This window comes from Mesoplodon mirus, assembly GCF_964341445.2.
Source record: "Mesoplodon mirus genome assembly, chromosome: 4".
Lineage (NCBI taxonomy): Eukaryota > Metazoa > Chordata > Mammalia > Artiodactyla > Ziphiidae > Mesoplodon > Mesoplodon mirus.
Genome location: NC_138979.1, coordinates 6,600,720 through 6,625,304, shown reverse-complemented (window position 1 = coordinate 6,625,304; position 24,585 = coordinate 6,600,720). Strand labels below are relative to the sequence as shown.

Here is a 24,585-nt window from a genome sequence, read left to right as displayed (position 1 = left end):
GGAGAGAGAGAGAAGAAAACAAAACAAACCCCATTACGGGTGATGCTAAAAATTTCAAATATCATCTGTGTAGAATTCAGTTCTTTGGAGATTACTGAATAAGCTCTATGCTACACAGTTTTGGATTTTTTTCTTTTTTAACTAACAGTATGGTCAACTTATTGAGTACCTGAATAATGATGTAAAGTAGATACAAAGCCTTACATCTGAGGAAACTGAGGTTAAGGAACTTGCCCAACATCACACAGCTGAGTTTACAGAGGTGGGATTTAAATCCACATTGTCTGATACCCACTGGAATGCTTTTAGCATTTTAGAAAGCCATTTTCTGATACCTGGAGGCACTCCAAAATTCCTCTCTTGACCAGTATCTTTGATCACATTGCTCAATTTACCTCTGTCCTTACTCTTTTATTGTTGTTTTTTAAAATTACTATAAAACATGTATCTGAATACAAACCAAATATCCAAACTTTCCCCCACAAAAGAGATGTAAAAAACAAAATGAAACAAAACAAAACAGAAAAACAAACGCCACCCCCCAACCCAAATCCCCAGGAAACAAAACTATGGACTTTCTCTAAAGCCCATATGTAACACTTTATATAGGACCAGTACCTGATTCTCTTTAGGATCTGAGCACGCACACTAGTGTTCATTTCCATTTCTGAATTTGGGATTCTTCATTAAAGGGACCACGTAATTAGAGATAGTATGTCAAGGTCCTGCTTGAAATTAAAATTCTGGAAGTATTACAAAGGAGAAACTAACAGCTAAAAATATATTTTTGAACTTATTTTATATGTATGCTTGGCATCAAAATAATTATTGAGATCCTTAGATCTTAAAGACTCTGAAATAGAGACTAACTGCTCAGTGGGAATGACAGTCAATATCATATCCTTATTCCAATAAATTAAAAATAGTTAAAAGTACACAAAGAGGTTAAAACACAGCTCTTTATGACCTCAGCCTTTTAAAAAGGTACTGGTAGTGGAGAGAGGGGGAAAGACTGCTTGACCTTCTGGAAGAACACCTCGAATCTGGTCTCAGTTCTCACAACTAGGCATGCAGCTCTGAAGAAGTGACCTAAACCCTCACAAGGTTGGTTTTTCTTAAGAACAAAATGGTGCTGGTCATCCCTGCTTATCTCCTAGGTTTATGGTAAGGTTTTAATGAGACCATGCAGGTAAACTGCCTTATAAACTGTGATGTTTCATGCAAAGGCCAGCCATCATGATTATTACTATTTTTAGACAGGTCCTCAGTTACCAACGGTCTTTTGAAACCTAAACCTGATTTATAAGTCACCTGTTCAGAACCCTGGAACTACAGCCTCACGGAGGCAATGCTGCAGATGGTGATTAGCCTGCAAGTGCATTTAATTCATAACATGCCTAAAGCAGGCGTTAACAGTGCTGATTACAGGTGTACCTACCTGACAGGCACGCGCAGACACCAGGGGTGGGAGCGAGGGTGAGGTGGGGAGAGTGAGACAGACACCGAAGTACCCACGGGTACCAGGGCCTGAATCCTCGTGTCTTTAGCTTCCCTCTAGGTCAGGTTTTCTACAGATATTCTAAAGAGGGGGACAAACGGCAACTGTCACCACACCAGCCTCTGCTAAACGGAAACTGGAACTACCCAGAAACTTGTAAGTACTGTTCATATAGTTTCTGAGAAAGCCAGATCTGGTCAGACCCTGAAACAAAAGTGTGCTGTGTTGGGGGAAGGGTGAATCAAATCAGTAAATTAGCTGATTAGTTTGTGACTAAAAATGAAGAATTTTCTATTTTTAATCTTTCAGCTTCCTAGAGTGGACTGTCTATAGCTAAACCATAAACTGATATTCAAATGAGAAAGTGGAGTTTATTTTCTCCGTAAGTCATAGACAGAAAGAGGTAGCTTTTCTGAGATGACCGAACAAGTTTTGTTTGCTTCTTAACAATTCAGATTATAGTCCTGCTAAGTTGTCACACATAAAACTATATAGATGAAAACTAATTTATTTAATCAATAATTTTCGGGCCTCCCTGGTGGCGCAGTGGTTGAGAGTCCGCCTGCCGATGCAGGGGATACGGGTTCGTGCCCCGGTCTGGGAGGATCCCATATGCCGCGGAGCGGCTGGGCCCGTGAGCCATGGCCGCTGGGCCTGCGCATCCGGAGCCTGTGCTCCGCAACGGGAGAGGCCACAACAGTGAGAGGCCCGCATACCGCAAAAAGAAAAAAAAAAAAAAAAAAATAATTTTCTCTCTCTAGTAAAAACCCAGCAAATTTATTTTCATATGTATTTCTCAGGACTCAATTCTGAAAAACTGCCACTGATCATAAATTATGTTTTAATATTGCCAACAAGATAGTCTAATTTTCCTTGTAATTTAGTAGACAAAATGGAGCCCGCTACCTCGTTAATGATTTTAAAAAACTGAAATTGCAAAAAGCAAACAAATCTAATTGTGACTATAAGATACTAAAGCTTAGTTTTAGTACCTTTGTATTCCTGACGGAGTTGTTTCAAACTGGCCTTCTACATAACATCAGGCTCTTCAAGTCCACGTCTCCTATGGCTGTGAACACTCCTTCTTGCTCTGAAGGCGTTTCTCTATGCCTTTGTTCCTTCACAGTTATTATCTCCTAAGATATTCTGATACTCTCCTTGTACATTTCCTTTCTCAAGAAACTCATTCACTTCCAATTTCAATTTCAGTTCTAAAACTCTCACTAAGGAAACTAATGCAGAGGGATCCCAAAAGGCAGATTACAGAAAAGCCATATGTTTGGTTTGAGAATGGTCTGTAGTGGTTACACTGGGGTAAGAGTATGCTTGATATCTTGGACAATCATTTCAAATCAAAATTAAGCAGCACTATAAAGACCTGACTGGAAACTCCGGAAAGATACCCAGTTTATCCATGCCATCTTACATACTTCATCCTATAATGTATTCCACTCTAGAAGGAATCCTCTTCTCATACAGTAATTATTATCAATATGGGTAGAAACATGTCACCTAACATATCTTGAAACAGAGCAGGCATTTACATATGTATGTGTATACCACTTCACGACCACTCCCCCCTGGGATATGAGGTATAGAAAAGGCAAACATCTAGAAGCGGGGTGAGAGATGGCAGGGGAAAAAAACCAAATACTTTAAATAAATCCTTAAGAGGAGGGTATGCCACAGGAAATCGCCTGACTCATTCTCTGAAATATATTTCTTTAAAATATAAATCCAAGCCTTGACCGTTAATTTCCTTGGTCATTCCAATAACCACTTGCCTCTAAGCATCACTTCTCTTTAGCAAATGCTACATAATTATTTTTCTTGTGTCCTGTCTTTCCATTCAAGTCAAACACTTTGCTGGCTATTCCTCGTATATAAATTTCTATCTCCTACCTCGTGTTCATAGGTATCATTTTCTCTTCTTTGTGCTTCCATTTGCCAACGTGATCGTACCTCCTCAGGTCTTCATGATAGCTCTCTAGCTAATCTCAGTTCACTGTGATCACATTTCTTTTAACCTTATATTATTTATATCAATCTTATTTTCATTTTAACTTGCTACAGTTTCCAAAAACTGCACTCGATTAAGTTTGATCCTAACTCAAAATATATTAAAAGCATTTAGGAATAGAAATGATTTATTTCCTATCTCTTCCATCAGAAGGTTCATATTGGTAAGAGAATAACTGCATTTGTCATCCTCCATGACATAGTTCAATGTGCTACATATCCCAATGATTCCAGCTGAAGTTGTTAGCTTACTGTAAGACGAATTTCATTCAGTGGTGGGAAAATATAAAGAAGTAAATTACTTTTACTTCTAAAGACTTAGAATGAAATGTTATTGGAATGAAATGTTATTGGAAGTTTAAAAGATTATTAATTCCAAGAAGAAAGCAACATTTATTTTTCTTAAGTTAGGGAAAAGGCATAGTGGAAGAAGCTAACTGAAGGTCAGCTCACCAATACCAGCACCAATTAACTTGAGGTGTAGAGAGAGAGGAACTCACATTTATAAAGTACCTACTATGTGTTAAGGACTGGGCAGGTGCTTTCTACAATGCTATTCATTTAATCTTCATAAGGACTCTCAAGAAACAGGTGGTTATATTATCATCTGATATATAAGAAAACAGATTTATAGACTGAAAAGTAACTAAAGTTATATGGTTACTAAGATTCCTAGAATTTGTATGACTGAAAATTTTCAGAGATGGAAAGAGTAGGTCTCCAAGAGTTAAAAATTTCAAGACAGAAGAAAGTGTATTTATAAAGACAACTGAGTCCATTCAGGAGGTGACAAGGATTAACCCAACAACGAAGGTTCCTTCCTGGTAATTTACAATGGAACATAAGGCATGGCTCAGTTTTAAAGTTATACTGGAAAAGTCAGTGAGTTAGCTGTCATAGTTTAGTCATAACCATTATCAAAGTACATAAATGCAAAGACGATTAAAATAACCTAGCTAACAATGACAGAGTTGACATTACAGTGACATATATGTGAACTTTTAAGACAACCTTTGTTAGTGCAGTAGAGAAGCTAAGCTCAGGATCAAAAGAGAATCCTAAAGATGAGTTTTCTTATCCTTCTTCTGTATTTTCTTCTGGCACAGTCAATTACACAGAAATGTTCTGGGGAGTGACGGTCAGCAAGATGGAGGGCTAGGAGACCCCAACTCATGCCTCCCACACAAGAAGCCAACAAAAACAATAAACAGCACAAACTGAAGAAAACAGCCCAGGGAAAATACTGGGCTACAAAGAAGCAGCAAAAAACCCTGCGGAGCTCCAAAATAAATCAAGGATAGCTGCACAGGACAGTACAGGAAGTGTACTACCCGAGTCAAGCCATTACCCAGTCAAGAGCAGCCTGGCACCAGGAGGGACAGCCTCAGAGGAAGTGCACCACGGGGGGAAAAGGAGAACCCCTGCAGGCCTCTCCACTGGGGACATGTGCAGCCTTTGCTGCAGTGGTCTCCTACCAACATCGCTCCCAGCTGACGGAGCTGCCCGCAATGCTGCCCAGCCCCTGCATCTACTCCCAGAGGCTAGAGCTGTGGCTGCAGGAGACCTGCCCTCAGGGACCCCAGTGTCTGCTGTACCCTGCTCTCTGGAATGAGGTGTGCCTCAGCACCTCACCATACACAGGACTGGAGCTCTGGGCCTCATCCATGGTTTCAGGGTAGTGGCTTTGTCCCACCATTACCAGCACAGTGTCTGCTGCCCTGGGCCCCGCCTACTGGATACCAGGTTATAGCTCTGACCCATCAACCTCAAGGATGCTACCATCACTGAGTCCCCCCGCCCCCAGGTTGGGGCTCTGACACATCAGTGCTAAGACCGGGCTGCGATGCCCTGAGCCCCGCTCCTGATGCTCAGCTTTAACAGGTCAGCACTGCAGACGTGCTGCTGCTACCGCCTTGTGACTGCCGCGTGGGGCCAAAGTGAGGCTCCGACCCACCATCCCCAGTCTATGCTGCTACTGCAGCCTGGGCCCAAGCCACCGCCACCGCTTGTCATCCCAGGGCCTGTGCCACTGTCATACACCCCCACACCAGCGAGCCGCCACGGGGAGCCCCTGCAACTCAGGTCCCAGGCCCACGGAAGAGCTGTACGTACGTCTGCCGCAGACATCGGTGCCCCACCTGCAGCAAGTGCACCTGTACCTCCGGACTACTGGATCCTCGGACCCGGGCTCTGACACTGTACTGCTCCACAAAGGGCCCCGAATGAATAGCCAAAACGATCTTGAGAAAAAAAGAACAAAGCTGGAGGTAGCACACCTCCCGATTTCAAACTATATTACCAAACTGTAGTAATCAAAACAGTACGGTATTGACCTAAGAACAGTCACACAGATCAAAGGAACAGAACAGAGAGCCCAGAGGTAAACGTACACTTAAATGGTCAATGAATTTACAACACAGGAGCTATGATATACAATGGAGAAAGGCCAGTCTCTTCAATAAGTGGTGCTGGTCAAACTGGACCACTATCTTACACCACACACAAAGTTTGATCTATTTTGAGTTAAGACTTGAATGTAAGACCAGAAACATTAAAATTCTTATTATGTAGCAAACACAGGTGGTAAGCTCCATGACATCACTCTTGGCAATGATTTTTTGGATTTAACACCAAAAGTGGGGGAGTAGGTGAAATGAGTGAAAGGTGTCAGGGGTACAAGCTTTCAGTTATAAAATAAGTGAGTCATGGGGATGTAAGGTACAGCATGGTGACTATAGTTAATAATACTGTACTGCTTATTTGAAAGTCTCTAACAGAACAAATCTTAAAAGTTCTCATCACACACATAAAAAATTTGTAATTACGTATGATGATCAATAGGCCTATTGAGGTGATCATTTTGCAATATATAAAAATATCAAATCATTATGTTGTGCACATGAAAGTAATATAATATTAAACATCATTACACCTTAAAAAAATAAAAATCCTGTAGTGGTGGTGCGTAAATCACTTTGAACTCTACCATACAGGCTAAGAGACAAGAGTTAAAAATAACTACATCTACAATATTATGTTAATGGATACACAATATAAAGAGATGTATACTGGGACATCAAAATAAATTATGGAGGTCACATAAATGCATTGAACTTTCTTATGTAATTGAAGTTAAGTTGTTGTTAGCTTAAAATAGTTATAAGACTAAGATGTGTTACAAAACCCACATGATAACCAAAGAGCAAAAACCTTTAATAGACAGACAAACCATAAAGAGAAGAGAATCAAAGCATACTACTATAAAAAAATCAAGTCACAAAGAAACCAACAGAAGAAGAAAACTACAGAACTACAAAACAATTAATTAACAAAGTGGCAATAGTAAGTCCTTACCTATCAACATTTACTCTAAATGTAAATGGTTTTATTTCTCCAATCAAAAGACATAGAGTGGCTGAATGGATAAAAGAACAAAACCCAACTCTATGTGAGTCTATAAAGACTCACTTAAGCTTCAATGACATGGACAGGCTGAAAGTGATGAGACGAAAAAGATATTGCATACAAATGGAAAACAAAAGAGAACTGGGGTAGCCATCCTTATGTCAGACGAAATACCTTCTAATCAAAAACTGTAACAAGAGACAAGGTCATTATGTAATGATAAAGGGATGAATATATCAGGAGGATATAACAACTATAAACATGTATGTACCATATATTGTAGCTCCTAAATGTATTAAATGATTATTAACAAATCTGGAGGGAGAAGAGAGAGCAATGAAATAAAGCAGGGGACTTCAATACCCCACTTTCAACAACAGTTTGATCATGCAGACAGAAAATCAGTAAGGAAATAATGGATGTGAATTACACTTTAGACTGCATGTACCTAACAGACATATACAGAACACTCCATATACCAGAAGCAGAATACGCATTTCTTCTCAAGTGTACATAAAAGATTCTCTAGGATAGATCACATGATAGGGCATAAAACATGTCTTAGCAAATTTAAAAGGACTGAAATCACACCAAGTATTTTTTCCTACCACAATGACAGGAAACTATAAAAAAACCGCAAGAAGAAAATGCAAAATATATGCAGATTAAACAACATGCTCCTGAACATCCAATGGGTCAAAGAAGAAATCAAACGGTAAATCAAGAAATATCTTGAAACAAATGAAAACGGAAGCACAATGTATCAGCACTTAGGGATGCTACAAAAGCAGTTTTAAGAAGGAAGTTTATACAGATAAATGCCTACATTAAGAAACAAAAAAGACCTCAAATAAACAACCTCACGTTACACCTTAAGGAACTAAAAAAAGAAGAAAAACTACAACAGAGGTATATGAAATAAAGAACAGAAATATAGAAAAAAGCAATAAAACTAACAGCTGATTTTCTGACAAGATAAACAAAACAGAATTAAAGAGGAAACATTGCAACTGTTACCACAGAAACACAAAGAGTCAGAAGAGACTGCTATGAACAATAACACACCAACAAATTGGACAACTGAGAAGAAATTGATTAATTCCTAGAAACATAAAACCTACTAAAACTGACTAATGAGGACAAAGAAAATCCTAATAGAGCAGTAACAAAAAGGAGACTGACAATGTAATCCAAAACCTTCCAACACAGAAAAGTCCAGGAACAGATGGTTTCACTGGTGAATCTATGAAACAACTAAAGAGGAATTAATGCCAATCCTTCTAAAAATCATCCAAAAAATTAAAGATGAGGGGATACTTTCAAATTCACTTTGAGACCAGCATTACTCTGATACCAAAGCCAAATATGGACACTACAAGAAAAGAAAACTGCAGATCATAATCCCTGATGAATACAGATACAAAATATTAGCAAACGGAATTCAACAGCAGATTAAAAGGACCATACGCTATGATCAAGTGGGATTTATTCCAGGGATGCAAGGATGGTTCAACATATGCAAATCAACAGATCTGATATACCACATTTATAAAAGAAAAAAATTGTATGATCATGTCAGTATGCAGAAAAGGCACTTGATATAATACAAAATCCTTTCATAATAAAAACACTAAAAAATATGGTACAGAAGGAATGTTCCTCAGTGTAATAAAGGCCACATACAACAAACCTACAGCTAATATCATACTCAACGGTGAAAAGTTAAAATCCTTTCCTATGAGAACAGGAAAAAGACAGGATTGCCCACTTTTGCCATTTCTATTCAGCATATTATTGGAAGTCCTAGCCATAGCAATTTGGCACAAGAAAGAAAGAAAAGGCATCCATATTGGAAAGGTAAAAGTAAAATGATCTCTGTTTGTGGATAACTTGGTCTTATATATAAACCCTAAAGACTCCACTAAAAAACTGTTAGAAAAAATGATTTCAGTAAATTTGGAAGATACAAAATCAACATAGTGTTATCAGTTGCATTTCTATACACCAACAAGGACTATCTGGAAGTGAAACTTAAAAAGCAATTGCATTTACAATAACATCAAAAACAATGAAACGCTCAGGCACACGTTTAACCAAAGAGGCATAAGACACTGAAAACTGTAAGACACCGATGAGAGAGATCGAAGACAACACAAATAAATGGAGGGATACACTGTGCTCACGGATTATATCAAGAATTAATAGTGTTAAAACGTCCACACTACCCAAAGTGATCTACACAGTCAATGCAATCCTTACCAATATTCCAGTGACATTTTCCACAGAAATAGACTATTCTAAAATTTATTTGGAACCGCAAAAGATACTGCACCACCAAAGCCATCTTGAGAAAGAGGAACAAAGCCATCGGCATCATGTTACCTGATTTCAAGCTATACTGCAAAGCTCTAATAATCGAATATGCTACTGGCATAAAAACAAGCACATAGCCCAGTGTAACAGAATAGTAAGCCCCGACATAAATTCATGAATATATGGTCAGCTAATTTTTTTTTTTTTTTTTTTTTTTGCAGTATGCGGGCCTCTCACTGTTGTGGCCTCTCCCCTTGTGGAGCACAGGCTCCGGACACGCAGGCTCAGTGGCCATGGCTCACGGGCCCAGCCACTCCGCGGCATGTGGGATCCTCCCGGACCAGGGCACGAACCCGTGTCCCCTGCATCGGCAGGCAGACTCTCAACCACTGTGCCACCAGGGAAGCCCTGGTCAGCTAATTTTTTATCAGAGTGCCACGAACATACAATTGGGAAAGGATAGTCTCTTCAATAAATGGTGTTGGGAAAAATGGATATCCACATGCAAAAGAACGAAACTGGGGGCTTCCCTGGTGGCGCAGTGGTTGAGAGTCCGCCTGCCGATGCAGGGCACATGGGTTCGTGCCCCGGTCCAGGAAGATCCCACATGCTGCCGAGCGGCTGGGCCCGTGAGCCATGGCCGCTGAACCTGCGCGTCCGGAGCCTGTGCTCCGCAATGGGAGAGGCCACAACAGTGAGAGGCCCGCGTACCGCGCAATAACAACAAAAAAGAACGAAACTGGACCCCTATCTTACAGTATTCACAAAAAACAATTTGAAATGGATCAAAGACTTAAGTGTAAGACTTCAAACTGTAAAGCTATTAAAAGAAAATGTAGGGGAAAAGGTCCTTGCCATTGGTCTTGGCAGTGATTTCTTGGATAAGACAGCAAAAAAACAGGCAGCAAAACTAAAATAAACAAGTGGGACTGCATTAAACTAAAGAGCTTCTGCACAGCAAAGGAAATAATAAAATTGCAACCTATAGAGTGGAAGAAAATATTTGCAAGCCATATATCTGATAAAAGGTTAATACACAAAATATATAAAGCAAAATATATAAAGATCTCAAGAGCAAAAACACAAATAATTCAATTAAAAAGTTAGCAATGGACCGGAACAGATATTTTTCTAAAGACATACAAATGGTCAATAGGTATATGAAAAAATGTTCAATATCACTAATCATCAGGAAAATGCAAATCAAAATCATAATGAGGTATCACCTCACACCTGTTAGGATGACCTTTATCAAAAAGACAAGAGACTGGACTTCCCTGGTGGTCCAGTGGTTAGGACTACGCGCTCCCAATGCAGGGGGCACGGGTTTGATCCCCGGTCAGGGAAGATCCACATGCCGCATGGTATGGCCAAAAAAAAAAAGGACGAGATTAAATGTTGGTGAGTTTGTGGAGAAAGGGGAAACCTTATGCACTGTTGGTGAAAATATAAAATGGTATCTCTATTAAAGAAAACAGTACAGAGATTCTTCAAACAATTAAAAACAGAACTACCACATGATTCAGCAATTCCACTCCTGGGTATATATCTGAAGGTAGTGAAATCAGTAGTTCAAAGAGATATCTGCACAACCATAATCACTGCAATATTATTCACAACAGCCAAGCTATGGAAACAGCCTGTTTGTCAATGGATAAAGATTACAGTGTGTATGTGTGTGTACACACACACAATGGGATATTATTTAGCCATGACAAAGAGGGAAGTCCTACCTTTTGTGACAACATGGATAAACCTTGAGGACATTATGCTAAGTGAAGTAAATCAGACATAGAAAGACAAATACTGTATGATATCACTTATATGTGGAATCTAGAAAAGCTGAATTTGTAAAAACAGAGTAGAATGGTGGTTAGCAGGGGCTTGAGGTAGGTTAATTGGGGAGATGTTGTTTAAAGGTAGAAACTTGCAACTAGTAGATAAATAAGTTCTGGAGAACTAATGAACAGCAATGGTGATTATAGTCAACAATACTGTATTATAAACTTCAAAATTGTTAACAGACCAAATCTTAACTGTTTTCACCACAAAAAAGAAGTAATTATGTGATGTGATAGAGGTGTTATACCTAATGCTAAAATAGTAATCATTTTGCAATATATAAATATATCAAAGCAACATGCTGTATACCTTAAACTTACAGAATGTTACATGCCAATTATACCTCTCAATTATTAAAAAAAGAAATATTCTGAAATATTTATTCATTTGAATAAATAAAGAAATGACTTAAGCTCTTTGAAAAGTTATTCAAGAGGTGGTGTTTTTCCCTGTTTAAAACCATCAGAGGTCAAGATTCAAGTAATCATAACTTTAGTACCACAAGAAACACAAAACCCTATACCATGTGAGAATATGATGATCACTAAGTTTCCTATTTTTTTGGTTCCCATTTTCACCATATCCTATTTAAAATTTTCAAGAAATGCAAGCTACATTTCTTTCAATAATCTCATAACTCTTTAAAAATAAAACTCAGGAAAGTATCAATATATTTCAAACATATGAAAATATAAAACACAGAGTCAATGTTAATAAAAATTAAAATCTTTTACCTTCTGGATCGTAAGTTTGAAAAACTCTTCTGGCTTGTTCTGAAGGAGCCTCAGGGGCAACTAAAGCCATATCCTGAAAACATAAAAAAGCATGCTATCAACGAGCTACAATATAATGGCATTGAAAATAATGACTGATAGTTTTGCTTTATATTATTGTCCAAGTAAAAAATCTAACTGGAAGCATACTCTAGTTTTCAAATATTTAAAAATTAAATCCAGAGATATGACAGCAAACAATTACATAGAAATGCATTTGAAATTTACTACTTTAGGAAGTATGTTACATCAATACCTAGGCATAGATCAATAATCAAGTTCTGCATGTTCAGAATTTTAACTTTTATTAAAAGGAAATATCAAAAGGTGGATTTCTTTTTCCCATAAAACTAACTCTCTATGACTAGTTTCTTTACAAAGTAAGCAATATTACAATTTACCAAAAATAAGCACAGAATTCACTGTTATCTTGGACTCTTCACAAACCTTTACTCCACATATATCAACCATTATGAAACTCTACACTTGACTGACATGAAACTAGAATCTAGGTTCTAATTGTTTTCCTCTATTCATAAATCTGGTCCAAGCATCTGCCTGTAATTGTGTTTACTCAGACACACCTCATCAGAGAACAAGTTTCCAAACATCCCTTTTTACCATCTTGAATCCTTTTTAAGAAGTGGGTATAAAGGGAACATATCTCAACATGATAAAAGCTATTTATGACAAATCCACAGCCAACATAATACTCAATGGTGAAAAGCTAAAAGCCTTCCCGCATATAAATTAATGAACTTAGAACACTCCCTCAACACCATACACAAAAATAGACTCAAAATGGCTTAAAGACTTTAATATAAGACATGACACTATAAAACTCCTAGAAGAGAACATAGGCAAAACATTCTGACATAAACCACAGCAATGTTTTCTTAGGTCAGTCTCCCAAGGCAATAGAAATAAAAGCAAAAATAAACAAATGGGACCTAATCAAACTTATAAGCTTTTGCACAGCAAAGGAAACCATAAAGAAAAAAAAAAAGATAACCTACAGAATGGGAGAAAATATTTGCAAATGTGCAACTGACAAGAGCTCAATTTCCAAAATATATAAACAGCTCATACAACTCAATAACAAAAAAACAAACAACCCACTCAAAAAACGGGCAGAAGGGGCTTCCCTGGTGGCGCAGTGGTTGAGAGTCCGCCTGCCAATGCAGGGGACACGGGTTCATGCCCCAGTCCGGGAAGATCCCACATGCCGCGGGGCAGCTGGGCCCGTGAGCCATGGCCGCTGAGCCTGCGTGTCCAGAGCCTGTGCTCCGCAACGGGAGAGGCCACAACAGTGAGAGGCCCGCGTACCGCAAAAAAGAAAAAAAAAAAAAAAAAAAAAGGGCAGAAGCCCTAAATAGACATTTCTCCAAAGAAGATATACAGATGGCCAATCGGCACATGGAAACATGCTCATTGCTAATTATCAGAGAAATGGATTCAGAACTACAATGAGGTACAACCTCACACAAGTCAGAATGGCCACATCATTAAAATGTCTACAAATAATAAGTGCTGGAGAGGGTGTGGAGAAAAGGGAACCCTCCTGCACTGTTGGTGGGAATGTAAGTTGGTGCAGCCACTATGGAGAACAGTGTGGAGGTTCCTTAAAAAACTAAAAACAGAACTACCATACGACCCAGCAATCCCACTCCTGGGCATATATCCGGGGAAACCCATGGTTTGAAAGGATACATGCACCCCAACATTCATAGCAGCAGTGTTTACAATAGCCAAGACATGGAAGCGACCTAAATGCCCATTCACAGATGAATGGATAAAAAGATGTGGTGCACACACACACACACACACACACGCATACTACTCAGCCACAAAAAAGAATGAAGTAATGCCGTTCACAGTAACATGGATGCACCTAGAGATCATCATACTAAATTAAGCCAGAAAGAGAAAGTCAAATACTGTATGATATCACTTACATGTGCAATCTAAAATATGATACAAATGAACTTACTTACAAAACAGAAACAGGCTCAGACTCACAGACACAGAAAACAAACTTATGGTTACCAAAGGGGAAAGAGGGATAAATTCGGAGTTTCGGATTAGCTGATACAAACAACCATATATAAAATAGATAAACAACATGGTCTTCTGTACAGCATGGAGAACTATATTCAATATCCTGTAATAAACCATAATGGAAAAGAATATGAAAAAGAGTATATATATTTGTATAACTGAATCACTTTGCTGTACACCAGAAACTAACTCAACATTGTAAATCAACTATATTTCAATAAAAAAAAAAGTTGTGGGGTATAAAAGTCAAAAAGAATTTAAATTGCTGTTTCTCTGTGGAAAAACATTTTTATAAGAAATGCACTAATTAACTTTTGTCCTAATCATCCCACCCTTACCTCAAAGATGAAGGAATAAACTCTTAAGAGTCAATTAGAGTAGTTCTTTTTTAAAACTTAATTAATTAATTTATTTATTTTTGGCTGCGTTGGGTCTTCGTTACTGCATGTGGGCTTTCTCTAGTTGTGGTGAGCTGGGGCTACTCTTCACTGTGGTGCGCGGGCTTCTCTTGTTGGTGGCTTCTCTTGTTGCAGAGCACGGGCTCTAGGTGCGTGGGCTTCAGTAGTTGTGGCACGCGGGCTCAGTAGCTGTGGTACTTGGGCTCGGTAGTTTTGGCTCGCGGGTTCTAGAGCGCAGTCTCAGTAGTTGTGGCACACAGGCTTAGTTGCTCTGCGGCATGTGGGATCTTCCCGGACCAGGGCTTGAACCCGTGTCACCTGCATTGGCAGGCGGATTCTTAACCACTGTGCCACCAGGGAAGCCCCTAGAGTAGTTCTTACTGGGCCATGCCCGAACACCTCAATAGTATGTTCGGTTCATATAGGAGTAGAAATCAAATGGGTATGGGAATCAAAACAACAGAATATATACAAGCTCCTACACAGTTTTAATGTGTTAAAATAAATGATAAAATACTTTTTAAAATCTGTTATTTTATAACATAGTAAAATTTGGTAATGTACAATTATTTCCCTTTTACCATCCTGTGTTAGCAACTTTTACGGTCTCCTTTGCGTGCATTTTCAATGTTATTTTGTAGATAATACACATGTCAAGGGACATGCTTTCATCTGGTTCAACCTTCAATGCCTTTCTGATTTTATGATCCAGTCCTTTATTGCTGGACACTTGGATTGTGTCTAATCTTCTGCCATAACCAATGCTGCACCAAATAAACTTGAACATGTAATTTCATACATGAACAGTTGTATCTGCAGGACAGAGTTCCAGAGTAGGATTGCTGGGCCAAAGAAGGAAGGCATTTAAAATTCTGGTAGAATACTGCCAGGTTCTTGGGTTACCTCTGTTCATTTAACCTATCTTTAACAATATTTCTTAAAGTGCTTTTCTGTGTCCAATACATCACCAGGACAGTCTTAGCTCTATAATTACCTTTATACCAAGGCTAGGATTGCAGCGTCAGCTCTCAGGTTTAGGGAGCAATTACTAGAACAGGGCTATCATTATTATTACTCCTTAGCTTCTTTTACCACTCCCAAACCTTCATTGCAAACATTTCTACATGTATTCCAGAATAAGCTTTAGCCCCCTGAACTATTTCCAACTCTCCTTTCTTTCTTCAATTCTTCCCTTTAGAATGGCTGTTGGAATTTGTGGATGAGTACTGCCACTAAAATTCTCATGGAGGAGGAGGTATACAGCTGTAGATGAGATTTTACGCAAGGGGGAACATTTGGAGACACAAGATGAAGATACAGTCATTCTTCCTATTCACAATCTGTTGCATTTCAACCTTTATTACTAGTAAGTGATGAGGCAAAGTTTGAAATGAGTTTTAAAACACTACTTCAGAATTGCTAAATATTAATTAAAAGTATGATCTAAATAGAAGGAAAGGGAATATTGTTTTTCTTGGTCAAAATAAAACAAACACTCTTTTAGGGGAAGAGGTGGCAAAGAATATAAATGAAGCATCATTTTAATCTTCCCACAAAGTGAAGTTTTGGGAAATTATTACCATTTATAAAGTTGGGGGAACAAGGAAGATTCCATTTTTAGCCAGAGAAAAAGGTCTGCATCAAATTCTCCAGCATTAAAGATTTCAGAAAATGCAGGAATGCAAAAAAAAAATTTTTTTAACATGAACTACCTGATGCCTCATCTCTAAGTTTCAAGTGCTACAAATAAAAAATATACTATGCTTATGTAGAAAAAAATTAAACTTAATAAAATGTTTACTGCTTATCATCTGCCTCTGGTTATGAACATATAAAAAAACTAGGCTTCAGAAAATGTGTTCTTAGCTCTTGTTTGAACAGGCCTGGCCTGATATAGAAAGATCAGTTGAAGCCTAGGGACAACTCCTGGCATACTCTGGTTTAACAAGTGTTCATTTAGAGTAAGGGCTGCCACGTGTTTTCTGTAATGGGCCAAAAAGTAAATATTTTTGGCTTTGCAGGCCATAAGGTAGCATGATAATACAATGCATAGGCAGCAAGATGGTACGATAATATAAACAAATGCACATGGCTGTGTTCCAATAAATTACAAAATAGGTGGTAGGGCTTGATTTGGCCTGTGGGCCATGGTTTGCTGACTCATGATTTAGAGAATATATTATATTTTTCCCCCAATGCTCTAACACTTAGTACACATGCCTTCTTTTGACACATCTGCAGATATAATGACATTTTAATCACCTTACTAGGTTTTACCAAGATGATATTTTGGGTCTCATCTGAGAGAGAGAAAAGAGGGTAGGAAGTTCTAGCTGGCAGGAACGGAATCATGAGAGGCAGAAAGGGGTGAATTAGTGCAGCACAAGGGGAACCGAAAGAGCTGAAGAGGACTGAGAACTGTGAGAGGCAAGGAGTAGTTAGGCAGGGAGATCAGCTTTGATGGGAGAATGAACTGACTCCGAACGTGCAGAGTTTGGAGGTGATGCGCATGGCTGTCTTAACGCCCGGCACACTACGATCACCCAGTGTTGCCCATCGTAGGCTTCTCACGTGCCAGGAGAAAGAGGCCATGGGCCCTAGAGGAGGTCAAGGCTGGAGAGCCTGCCAGGTAAGATATGGAAACAGGTGAACGCAGATTACTTCAAAGACGTCAGAATAGAGTATTTCCAAAAAGGAATTTAGAGAATTTCTTGCTTGAAAGCTTATAAGTGTGAAGGTATCTCAAAACGCTGTGAGGAAACAACAAAAAACCTCCAGATGTAAACTACCAAAACAGAAAATCCTTTTTTCTTCTCAAAATACAACCCAGTGGTAGTGGTCAGGTTCCACATAATAAAACCATCAACTCTAACTGTCATGACTAATAAAGCAAATTGTGTCTTGAACGATTAAGAAAAAAAAAAATCTTGCTTGCTCCTTTGGTCTCAGTGATATACTAATAGCTAATGTGCTAAACTCCTTAGGAATTAACCATTCTTAATCATATCACGTATTTTAAGATGTGTTTATATAAGAGGGGTGAAAAAAAGAAAGGCCAAAACAAAAACAAAAAAAGATTACAGTAAATTCTAATGAAAACATTCTAAAAGTTTTCATCCACTAATCAAAACCAGTACAGTCTTCCAAATTGATTATTGCTTGCTTATTTTGAATGTTTACAATGCTTTTTAGATTACTGTAGAAAAAGATCTCTTAGTTAAAGCTTGTTTAAATTTATATAATGTTTAAACGTTTATAGATGAAATCAGGACAAGTTACAAAACCACCTTCTATTCTCATTAAAGCGCTTCATCCTGAACTACTTTTACCTTCCTAATTCGATTTAAAATAACAAATTCCAACACTCACTTTTACCAATTTATTTAACTTAAACACTTCTGAACAAGGCTTCTGGTTTAAGACCTGGAGCAGAATGATCCATGTAGTAATTTTGGTAATATATTAATATTATATATATTTCATATTTGCATAGCAAGTTTGAACAGCAAGTATAGAATTCCATTAATTGAGAAAGAGTCCTTTACAACCTTAAGATATACAACGTGTGTGAGATATAACTGCCAAATTTTTCTCATTGCACATAAAGGAAATGATTTAATTAGAAAGGATAAAGTAGAATAGAACTCTTACATAAAGACTGTGTAGGTGTGAAGAATAATACAAAGAAGAGGATTCTACCCTCAGATTTTCCATTTCCAAGACTTAATATGGCAATGGCTTTTAGATTACATATTTAATATATTTTTCCCATAAAACTATCCACACGGCCATAATGTTTTGATACTGTCAAGCCTATTAGATGAGATAAAGACCTAGTCTATACATTTAATGTCACAATCTAATGGAAGAGAGAAAAATATGTTCCTATGTTTCCACGAATATTATTATCTTAAAATTACCTTCTCAAATAACATTCAAACATACATTAAGCCCCCACCCTCAAAAAACTGTTGAGTGGGCTTCCCTGGTGGCGCAGTGGTTGAGAGTCCGCCTGCCGATGCAGGGGACACGGGTTCGTGCCCCGATCCCGGAAGATCCCACATGCCGCGGAGCGGCTGGGCCCGCGAGCCATGGCCGCGGAGCCTGTGTGTCCGGAGCCTGTGCTCCGCAACGGGAGAGGCCACAGCAGTGAGAGGCCCGCGTACAGCAAAAAAAAAAAAAAAAAAAAAAAAAAAACTGTTGAGTTATAAAGAAGTACAGATTCCAATGATGTAATTCCAAATTATCTAAGTCAGCAAGGATACTTGTAAGCATTTTCTTTTTTTTCATCCCCAGTTGTAGCACTTAAGATTTCACTGTGTACTGCACCTGAAACTCCTTAAGGTACTCCCACTAGCAAGAGATTCTAAACATGAGTCTAATATTTAAATAATATTTTAATGCACTATGCTTTTAAACTCTGATTTATCATCAACATTATTTTTACTTTAAAAGTAGTTCTCTACATTAGTCAAATATAATCAGATGCTTTTATCACAGGAATGTTAGGGCAAACAACCCCTTCTCAGCCAATTTACTGGTCAACAGGGATTGCTAAACAATATAGCATTTAAAATTATCTAGCCTCACCCAACTTTCCTTAACTGGCAAAGTGCTACAGAAGAGAAGAGGGGGAAAAAAAAAAACCCAAACAAACAAACAAACAAACAAAAAAACCACCAAGGTGTAACGGGACTATCTAATATCCTAGAGTCATGAAACAAATGTCTCTTTTTCATGTAGCTCTGTCTGTTCACCATAAACCTTTTAAAATGTTGTAACATTAGCTACCCTTCTAAACACCGACAGAAATATAAGGAAGGCCCGTGTTCAGTTCGTTAGCTAGGTCTAAGTATGTAGCTCATTACTGGAAAGGTCTTTAAAGCTTATTTATTATACCTTTCATCATTATCAAGAGCAATCTGCTGTCATGAGTAATCAAGGAACCTCTGAGAACTTTATCTTCAGCAATGATCACGCACACATAAATGACATTCTAGCTTGCAGACAACATTTTATAGTGCTATTAAGAGTCCTTCCAAAAAAATAATAAAGTTAACTGGTATATAATTTCCCTTTAGGCTTTAAGTAAAATTTTGCTTTAAAAATCACTTTATTGGGCTTCCCTGGTGGTGCAGTGGTTGAGAGTCCCCCTGCCAATGCAGGGGACACGGGTTCGTGCCCCGGTCCAGGAAGATCACACATGCCGCAGAGCGGCTGGGCCTGTGAGCCATGGCCGCTGAGCCTGTGTGTCCGGAGCCTGTGCTCCACAACAGGAGAGGCCACAACAGTGAGAGGACTGCGTACAGTAAAAAAAAAAAAAAAAAAAAAAAAAAAATCACTTTATTATATGTTCCATATTGACTCTTCACTAACTACCTAGGAAAATAATTTGGGAACCACTGTGAAACATATTGTAAATCAGTTGTCAAATGCTCTCAAGTATATAATGTGCTTCAGTGCCAGTGTTAGAAACAGAATTCAGTTAATGCCATTAATTGAAAGTAGGTAGGACAGTGGTCTTTTTTCTTACTCTTCCATGATTTCCCAAACAATGCACAAAAGGCCCGGCTACTCCAAAACAGCCCACTGCTGTGTGCTGACTTGTGTTGTGTCAGCAGAGAAGTCAGGGTAGGAAACATAAAGCAAAGCCCTTTGGGATTCTTTCTACACAGAAACACACACTCTAAATGTGTAAGTGGAATAAGGTAGGAGGAGGAAAGCCTCCGACAGATATGATCTGCCATGGTCATTACCATTATTAATATTAACCACTGGACTTCTTTTTCTCCCTATTGCCATGACCGTACAACTCACAGTAGGGGCCCCTCTAGCCTTTCTCCACTGGTTTCTGCCAGGGGATCCATCCCTCAGGCCCGAGGCGTCCACTCTCTTATGCATCTAGAATCACCTTCTGTGTTCCCTCATTTACTATGGAGAACTGAATGGACCGAGAGAAGCTCTTTGCCATTTAACCACTGTATGTCATTAAAGAAACAGCTAACATAGCCATTACTCTCTAGGCACATGACACCTACAAAATTCAAGAAAAATGATTATCTGACTTTTTTAAATGGTAGAAGTTAATACTATATAATCACCTGGGCGAAAATCAATCTGACAGTCAAAAATTCCTCCTTATTTCTAGGCAAAGACTCTTTATATCCTTTACATTAAACTCTGTTAAGTCACCTGGACCCACAGTTACCCATGGAGGTAGATTTGGTCCTGTTGTTCTCAATTCCTCACACTTCCCTGTGACAGTACAATCACTGCTTGTTGCTATGGGACCCGCAGTACCTCTTTGTGGGTGTCTACTTCCTAGCCGCACTGACTAGCTAATCAGGGATTAGCCAGGTGCCTTTTTTGGCCAGAGAAATACAAGCAGAGTGACATTCTGCCAGCTCCTGGCAGAAGCTTTAGGTGCCATCAGTGGCTGGGCCAGGCGTCTTCCTCTTCTCCCTCTGCCAGGAGAACTGCCCCGTCCTGACAGAGGCTGCTCCTCCGTCCAGATCACAGCAGGGGAGAGGCACCTGGAGGACACGTGCAGCCAGCGTACAAATTAAGAGCAAGACACTTCGGTGTGTGTGTGGGGGGAGAGGGCTATGGTGGGAACAGGGTGCCCCAGCACAGGCCAACAGAGGGTGCCCTGTTTGCAGTTTAAACATAATAAAACTGACTTGGTCGAATTCGTCTTTATCATCATCACATGGAGGCAGTTCTAGACAATTTCAGTGGTCAAACATCCCTCCTACCTGGGGTGGACTGCTCTCACTGCCTCCCCTCCCCGCTTCTTGACTACTACTGCGTAAATCACTCAAATTTTAGGATTGTTTGTGACTGCAGGAAGCTGGCAAAAAGAATTAAACCCTAATATTCTGGCTGGGGTTCCAGCTTGCTTATATCACATGTATAATATCTGCTCGTCCCATTCAAACGTGACCTATTTTTTCCTCTTCTATTCCTCCATGCTACCCACTGACACTGATTTTAACAATACAAGCTGCATATAGAGAATCTCCACGTATACACACTTCCTGTGTTTCCTATGAAAATGGATGCCTAGAAAGATGACTGACATCACAGTCCACACAACACTGGTCACCTAAGCTTGGTAGGCTTGGGTTAGTATAAATGCAAGTGAGGGACCTCCCTGACCCTACATTCCCCCAAATCCTACCTCCTTTTCTATTGTTTTAAACAGGGTTTGACTGTGAAAAATAGTGAAAATACTCAATTGTTAATACTCTTAAGTTTTATCAAGCTTCACAGAGAAGTTCTTACTGTTCCTTAAGTAACTGGTCTACTTCCATGAATAGGCTTTACATTCATGACCTGGATGTTCATGTTTAGCCTTTCATATCAAGACAAGCATGGAAACATAGTACAGTGAAGATGGTCTGGGGAGAAATGATTATTTCAGCTGGTACTGTACCTGATCCCAATTTTTGCTTCCATCTTAATCTCCTAGCACAACGAGTATGGTTCAGCCATACTGAACCAGTTACTGTTCTCCAAATATAGCCCGAAGTTTCCCATCCCACATCTCTTGCCTTTCTGCTTACTCTTTTCCCAAGCCTAGAATACATTCTTCATTTCACCTCAGTCTAATACACATCATGTCCTTTAATTCAAGTATCATCCCTCGGCACCCCCTCCCCTCTTTCAGTCTCCGTTTCACACTAGAATAATAATTTGCTTGTTTTCCTAAGGGACAACACTACTTTCCTAAGTAGCTAAAAGCTCGGGAGACAGAATCCTTGCTTTAGCCAGTAGGTGTTATTTTCCTCTGGCCCCAGAGTATAAAATGTAGATGAAAACGGAACGTATTTTACAGGGTTGCATTGAGGATTGAATGACAAATGCACGCAAGATGCTTATCACAGTGCCTGACACGGAGCAAACACTCAGTAGAATTACCTACTAAACTATTATAATGTATCATTATTATTATTTTTGGCCGCACGGCGTGGCATTCGGGATCTTAGTTCCCCGGCCAGGGACTGAACCCGTACCCCCTGCAGTGGAAGCGTGGAGTCTTAACCACTGGACCGCCAGGCAAGTCCCTATAATGTTATTATGAATCCTTGCATTTCAACAGTACTTAGCACCATGGCCAGTGTTTGCTCTACTAGGTACTGGGGGAAAACAGATAAATCAGGTAGTACCCCTGATCACAAGAAGGTAGAAAGTTTAAAGAAATTACAGGAGCATAAGGGAGTAAGAGAATCAGCAATCACATCACAAAAAATGTCAAGCAAGGCTGGACCATGAATGCTGAGCAGGATTTTGATCACAATCTGGGCAGATGATAACATAAACAAAAGCACAGGAAAATAAACAAAATCATAAACTTGTTCATACTTACTATCATACATTAAATATATGCTATAAGGCCTTTTCTGCTACCCACTCCATTTGCTACAATTATGTTCATCAACTCTAGACGGACAGGTAGAGATGTGGACTCATCAATGCTGATTCTAATGAAAACTCATGGACTTCACTCATAACAGAACGCCTTTAGGCCTTTGCATCAGCGATACTTATCTGGCTTGGACAATTATCTGGGTTCTACTGTAACAAAAAGTTATAAGAAATAAATTCAAATGGAAAGAGGAACTAATTTCAGTAAGCTGGGTGACATCACTGACATGATTGACTAAGAGAAAAAAATTCATAAAAACCAATACAGAAACATGACAAGTTATGATTTAAACTATAAAAATTAATACTTTAGCTCTTAAATCCATTTCCTTTCTGTAGCAGATAAGGCATGAAATTTAAACAAATGCACAAACTCTAAATTTACTTAGGATAAACGGATGGGATGACTAAACCGCATTAATACATAGGAAAACCCTATTATTTTACAAAATGCCCAACTGTGAATCTAATTATATTCCTACTCCCAAGACTTTTACCCAGTAATTAAAGATACATAGAAGTGAATTTTCTTTATAATAAATAAGATCTATAAAGCATCATTTTACTTCATTTCCTTAAAACTGTGTGGATACATGTAGAGGAATGTATTAATGGTAAAGTAGAACTGTCCAACTTTTGAACACCCTCAAAAAGGGCTCTATCATGTAACTGCAGTAGTCTTGTTAATGTTACACTGAAGAGTGATACACAAAGGAGCTTGCTCTGTAGAAAGAATTCTATCTAGATTCCCAGGAACAGATACCACTGTAAGAACAGTCTGCTCATGCAGGAACAGTTAAATGTTTTGTTTCTCCTTTGCATTAAATTCAGTTTCTCTATATACTGTGCCTTTAAAAAGAAGTGTGTTTTCATGTGTTCTTATCTAAAAGGAAAACTGCTTTATCATAGGAAAGGTCAAAGGTGACACTGTATACACATACAAAGAGTCCTTTTATAACCATAAAAGAGAACAAAAAGGAATGTAAAACTCATCTTCCCAACTTCAAAAGAAAGTCTGAAATGGATTACCAAGGAAATTAGTCACTGATCTGAAGATGAAATTAGATGTTACAGGTAGGTTCCAACTATTTTTATGTTGTATCAGCAGCTGTCATCCCAGAGATTCAAATGCACGAAACCAAAAATGACAAATTTATTTGTCTAACATTTTATATATATAATTCTAATAATATTAAAGTATCATATTTTCAAATGTAAAGCCCTCGTCTTGAATTTGCACTGAAAATTAATTCCAAAACTAGTTCCAATTCAAGGGGGAAATATGTAAGTGACCAAAGTAATTTAATCTTAGGCCCCAAATATAAAAAAGGAAGTCAATGAGGCAAAGGGAAAAACGATGATTAGAGAGAAGAAAAACATAACAGGACAAATGTCCAAATGTTCTATCAGGTAATACTTGGGCATTTAAAGTATATTAACATGTCTCAGTATGAAAAGGCCTGGCTTCTAAAAGAAGAAAAGATTTAATATATTATAAAACAAATGTTACACCATCTTGTTTTAACAATAAAGTTCTAAATTCCTTAAGCATCTACTGTTCAAGATCATTTCTTTTACCTGTGCAGGAGATCTAACTCATGAAGAGTACCATGGTTACCATGGTATATCTGAATACCCTGCCCATGCACACAGGGCTCGCTCCCTCCCGAGGTACGGATCCAAAGGTTTTACTCTGCCATCATCGTTCAGAAGACCTGCTTGGAGCATTCTCTACCTTACTTAATAGAAATTGTCTCCTTCTCTGAAGAGGTCCATGGACGTACACTGTACTACAATTCACCTCACCCACATCCTCCCCCCCCACAAGGTCGTTTTACTGTCAAACCATAAA

At 38.7% G+C, this 24,585-nt stretch overlaps 1 protein-coding gene across 1 annotated transcript in view; it reads right to left on the bottom strand.

Moving 5' to 3' along the window:
* MINDY3 (MINDY lysine 48 deubiquitinase 3) overlaps nucleotides 1-24,585 on the bottom strand; it is a 96,109-nt gene that overhangs the window by 13,779 nt on the left and 57,745 nt on the right. The window contains exon 11 of the mRNA XM_082618230.1: nucleotides 11,812-11,884. Coding sequence (XP_082474356.1) covers nucleotides 11,812-11,884 — 73 coding nt within the window. The remainder of the gene's footprint in view (nucleotides 1-11,811; nucleotides 11,885-24,585) is intronic.